At 39.3% G+C, this 4652-nt stretch overlaps 1 protein-coding gene across 2 annotated transcripts in view; it reads right to left on the bottom strand.

Annotated features, from left to right (window-relative positions):
* Positions 1–7: 7 nt before the first annotated feature.
* The window catches only part of SFI1 (SFI1 centrin binding protein), a 24533-nt gene continuing 19888 nt past the window's right edge, over positions 8–4652 (bottom strand). For both annotated transcript variants that reach the window (XM_072415531.1, XM_072415532.1), the window contains exons 30-32: positions 3616–3754; positions 3417–3528; positions 8–150 (exon numbers count right to left, since the gene is read on the bottom strand). In XM_072415531.1, the coding sequence (XP_072271632.1) occupies positions 25–150; positions 3417–3528; positions 3616–3754 (377 nt within the window). In that variant the 3' untranslated portion in view covers positions 8–24. The remainder of the gene's footprint in view (positions 151–3416; positions 3529–3615; positions 3755–4652) is intronic.

The raw sequence follows: 4652 nt of genomic DNA, 5'->3' as shown, positions 1-4652 counted from the left end.
TATTGTCTCTTGAGGGGTTTTTATTTACAACATTGGTAAAGAAAAAACATCTAGTGATGCAGTAATCTCCTGAATGCGGGCAATATAATTGTGCACTTTAGTCTTCTCCACCTTTAGAATCTGAACACGTTCCTCTATTTGTCTTTCCAGCTGTAAAAAGGTAAAGGAAACTTGGGCAGTTATAAAGGTACAGGTGTATACTAGAGAATGTTTTGTTTAAAATTGGCCACACGCTTCTAAAGCACCACTAGGGGATCCATATATAAACATACAAGCATTTCCAAAAGCTTCACTGGCTTATTTAAGAAAAGCAGTATTACCTTTGGATGTGGTTGTCTTTATAATACTAGACCAGGAAAATTTGTTCTCATGACATGGGAATAAAGACCCAGTAAAAATGAATTATACAGCCACTGGCATGTATACAAGAGGCACTTGCCTAACATTGTCACTAGGCCCACTCACCTTACCCCTGAATAAATATACTTTCTCAAGTAAGTACTGGATAACTGCTGCAGCTAGGGTTAAGGCAATCAGTCACCACATTGAAGCTGCAACTACAAACCTGAGTGTAGCAATTATTTTTGCCTACTTTTAGTCATATAACCTCTTACGAAAACTTTAAAGGGATAAAAACTTTAATGTTATGACCAGCAAAGACTGGGTATCCTGAAGAAACTTTATCATAAAACTGACACTACTAATGAACACAAAACCTTGATTAGACCATATGAAATGTAAATATATTGGAAGAAATCTGAGAATTGTACATTTGTTAACTGTTCCTTACCCATGGAGGTACCATGAGAGAAATCAGATTCTTGCATGAGAAGACTTCAGAGCAGTCATCTTTCACTACTTCAGTACAAGTGTACCTTTATGGTTCTATCTGGAATATGCAGGTTGCTAGTATGTTTGTTTCTCTAGTGGTAGAACTTGATGGACTTGTTTTTATTTTTCATCCTAATACTATTTAAGTACAGTGTTCTCCCCAAAATTTTTTTTCAGTCGGGTGGTAGGAATCTGTAGCCGGGCGGTAAAAAAGGGCAAATTTAGTGCACCCAGTTGTTTATGCCATGGGTATCCAGTAACCTCTTATTGTTTCAGTGTTCTACCTTCTCCCAATTTTTGTTACAAAATTTGTTACAACTTTGTAATGCCTGCCCCGTTAGTATATCCAATTTTTCTATTCTATGTATTTTGCCACAACTGTCCTATGCCGTGTATTGTGACCCAACTTACTAGTGTTCTAAGTTTTAACAGTGTAATCCTTTGTAGAAGTGTAATAGTATAATGAATGTGGTGTAACAAGTGAGTCTTAGCTCATATTAGCAGCAAAAAACATTTACTCCTTCTGAGTGACTTCTGGCACCTGCTAGGCACCTAGTATTGGTAACAGGCGGTAAGTGCTGGGCACCTAGGATTGGTAACAGGCGGTAAGTGCTGGGCACCTAGGATTGGTAACACTGGGCTTTTTCAGAGCTAGAAGTTTTTTAAGCAGCAGTGGTTCCTGGCATGAGGAATGGACAAATGTAACCTTACTGCCGGTGTGAATTCGGCTGTACTTCAGATGTACTCCCGTGTCTATATTTAGTTAAAGTGAACTTTTGTGAAAACATTTTTTTTCACTTGATTCTTTTACAAAATTAGCCCAGCAGGCCCATGCTGGCTCAGCTTCCACCTTTTCTCCAATGCTGCCTTGCACTGCGCATGCATTAGATTGAACACTTTTTTTTTTACATTATAAGAAATCCTCTGAAGGTGCATGCACACAAGGAGCAGTGCAGAGCCTCTTGGGATATGTGACGCAAATATCCCTGGAGGCTGCGGATTTCCCCTTCCGGTCTTTACCCAAATAAAAGTGAAGACTGAAGGGGAGAGGTCCTCTCGACAAAAGTGTAAAAACAAAAAAAAAAGCATAGCATCATGCATGTGATATCAGATGGGGACAAGACAGACAGTGACCCCCTCTCATCACTGCTCATATTCTATATAAAAACACTGTCTGTGAAGTTTATCCGCAGTGTGTAATGTCATCGGCAGCGCAGTGTGATAGCTATGTGAGTGTAAAAGCTGCTTGTCATATTCTGCAGCCTAACTCCTCGCTGTGGTCAAACCTTCATATCTCCTAAACTGTTGGTTGTATTAACTTGAAATGTTTAAGGTACGTGTGGAGGCATAGGAAACTGTAGGTGCAAGTGGGGGACACTTGTGGCTAAACCCTTCTAAAATGTAATTAGTATGGCATTATGAGAACATAAATCTCTACCTAGCAAAATGTGCTGCCTACGCTGTGACACATATCTGTCTGCATCTTACCTCAAACCCCAATTTTTCCAGAATTAAGAGGTGCAGGGAAAAAAAATATAGGTGGAAGTGGGAGACACGTGTGGCGATCACCTTTCATCACCATGGCATCATTTCAACATTAAAAAAAAAAAAAAACTGTCCATCAAAATGCACTTCCTTGTTACACATGACTGTAACCTTCCAGTACCTCAACCTCAATAAAATTTAGTGGGCAGAGCTCATTTTCTAATGATGCCATAGTGATGAAGTTTTAGGGGATCTTAGTCACAGATGTTCCCCACTTCCCCACTTATACTTACTTTGCACTTTCAATTTAGGACTCCTAGTTGCCCTTTCCTCTGAAACAGCAACCCCAAAGTTCAATTTTCATAACTTTTTACATTTGTGACCCCCATATCTTGAAATTCTTTAAATCTGGGGGCTGCAATTGTAGTAACTAGTATCTATGAGGGTCCCCTGTACACCCTGAAAATTACAGGTCATTGTGACATACATATTAGGAGATATGGAGGTTTGTACACACAGAGCTGTGAGGATGCAGAATTCACACGCAGAGCTAGAGGTGGATACATTTCACAGGCAGAAATCCGAGCTCGTGCTATGAGATGGGGGCGGGGGTGCCTGTGTCCCCTTCACATGAAGGCTGAACTGTGTGTGCTCACCTCTCATCGGCAGCAATCCTCTGAATGGATGACACAGAGCACAGATGGCACAGAGCAGCCTCACTGAGATCCGTGCATCCGAGGATGAGAGCTGCCGAGAGCTGGGCGGGGTATTCAAAGCAGCCGGGTGGAGCAACCGGCTAAAACCCTCTGGGGAGAACTTTGAACTACATATTGAGTGATTGGTTTGCTGCACACACATACAAGTGTATAGGACATTTTCCGTACTTGTACATGGTCAGTGACTCACCAAGTAGGTATGGAAGGATGACAGCCCTGCACACTGCTTTTTAGATTTAATTTTAACTGGTATTTACTTAAAAAATCCAAATAAATCATTGAAAAGATCCCAAAATGTTTCAAAAGTAGCCCAAATGGTAGATGCACATTTTTTTTATATTGAAAGCTAAGGTAATTATCTTCAAACTATAAAATCTATAGTACCTGCTGTAGTTCATTCTTAACTTCCTCAGCAATTGTTTGTTCTGTGGGGTCTACACCAGAGTCACCTGACTGCAACCATTTGCTTAGCACCCGGGCATGCCTCCGCCAGATTCTGAAAAGAAAGATTTTAATAGCACCTAATTTTCTAAGAATTCAGTTTCTGTATTTTTTTCTCACAGTACATGCTATATATATTTACTTGAGTTCTTCCTTCTGCTCCTGGTATCTTTGCATGTTGTAGTAAATCCGAGCAAGTTCTTGTTGAAGAGCCGCAATCTGTGTTTCCTCTGCTTTCTGCAAAAGGCTTGAACACTCCTCTGGTACAGGGATCTCACTTACTGAACAGAAAAAAACAAAATACAAATATAGAGGCTGAAGAGGCTTATGGCAGGAGCTATCAGAGCTGGGACCTGTGGTCTATCTCCTTCATTTTTGAAATGGCAATTCATCTACATCTATACAGGGATTCCTCTCTGTTATCACCTATCGGTTTGCACTTACCCTAATCAAGAGCTCTTGGTTTGCTTTGAGGCCCTATATACATTTGAATGAAGTTGACAAAATACTGTAATGTATAGTAAATGCTATATTTAATTGTCTCTCAACATTATCCTGATGAAGCAGCATTGACTTTGAAACGCTTCGAGACACCCTCTATTGTTGTGAGATGATACTGTTAGCTGTTAAACCATTTGATGTACTATGGTCCAATCTTTGAGCAATATTGATGTTCAGATTGTGCAGTCTTGCATGTTAAGACAAATGGCATAATCTTTTATTTGTTTTTTAATATTTTCTAAATAAAAAGTTTTCGGTATTTGATGTTATACATGTGCCAATTAAGTCCCCTTTCTGCATATTTTGAATTGCTACAATACTGTGGGGATATGGCAGGTAATTATTGAAATATTGAACTAAGCAGGTGATCAACTCATCATACCAATTTCAATAACTTTCAGCAAAATACAAATATATTTGATGTGGAAAATTATATAGGATTTGTTCTACTTTTCATAATATGTGTTATATGTACAATATAGTGTTGCTCAGGGTCCCACTTACTGGTGTCCAAGTGTAGCTATTACTAGTTTTATAAAGTAAGCATCCCATTGTGTTCTCCTGACAACTAACATCTTAGGGCAGTAATCACTCTGATAGCTGCTGAGCCCCACCTCCCCATTTTATTTATCACCAGCCAATATACAATGTTTAAAAAGCTTTTTTTTATTTTTTTTA

The sequence above is a fragment of the Pyxicephalus adspersus genome, chromosome 6 (genome assembly GCF_032062135.1).
Source record: "Pyxicephalus adspersus chromosome 6, UCB_Pads_2.0, whole genome shotgun sequence".
Lineage (NCBI taxonomy): Eukaryota > Metazoa > Chordata > Amphibia > Anura > Pyxicephalidae > Pyxicephalus > Pyxicephalus adspersus.
This window is presented reverse-complemented; position numbering and strand designations above follow the sequence as displayed.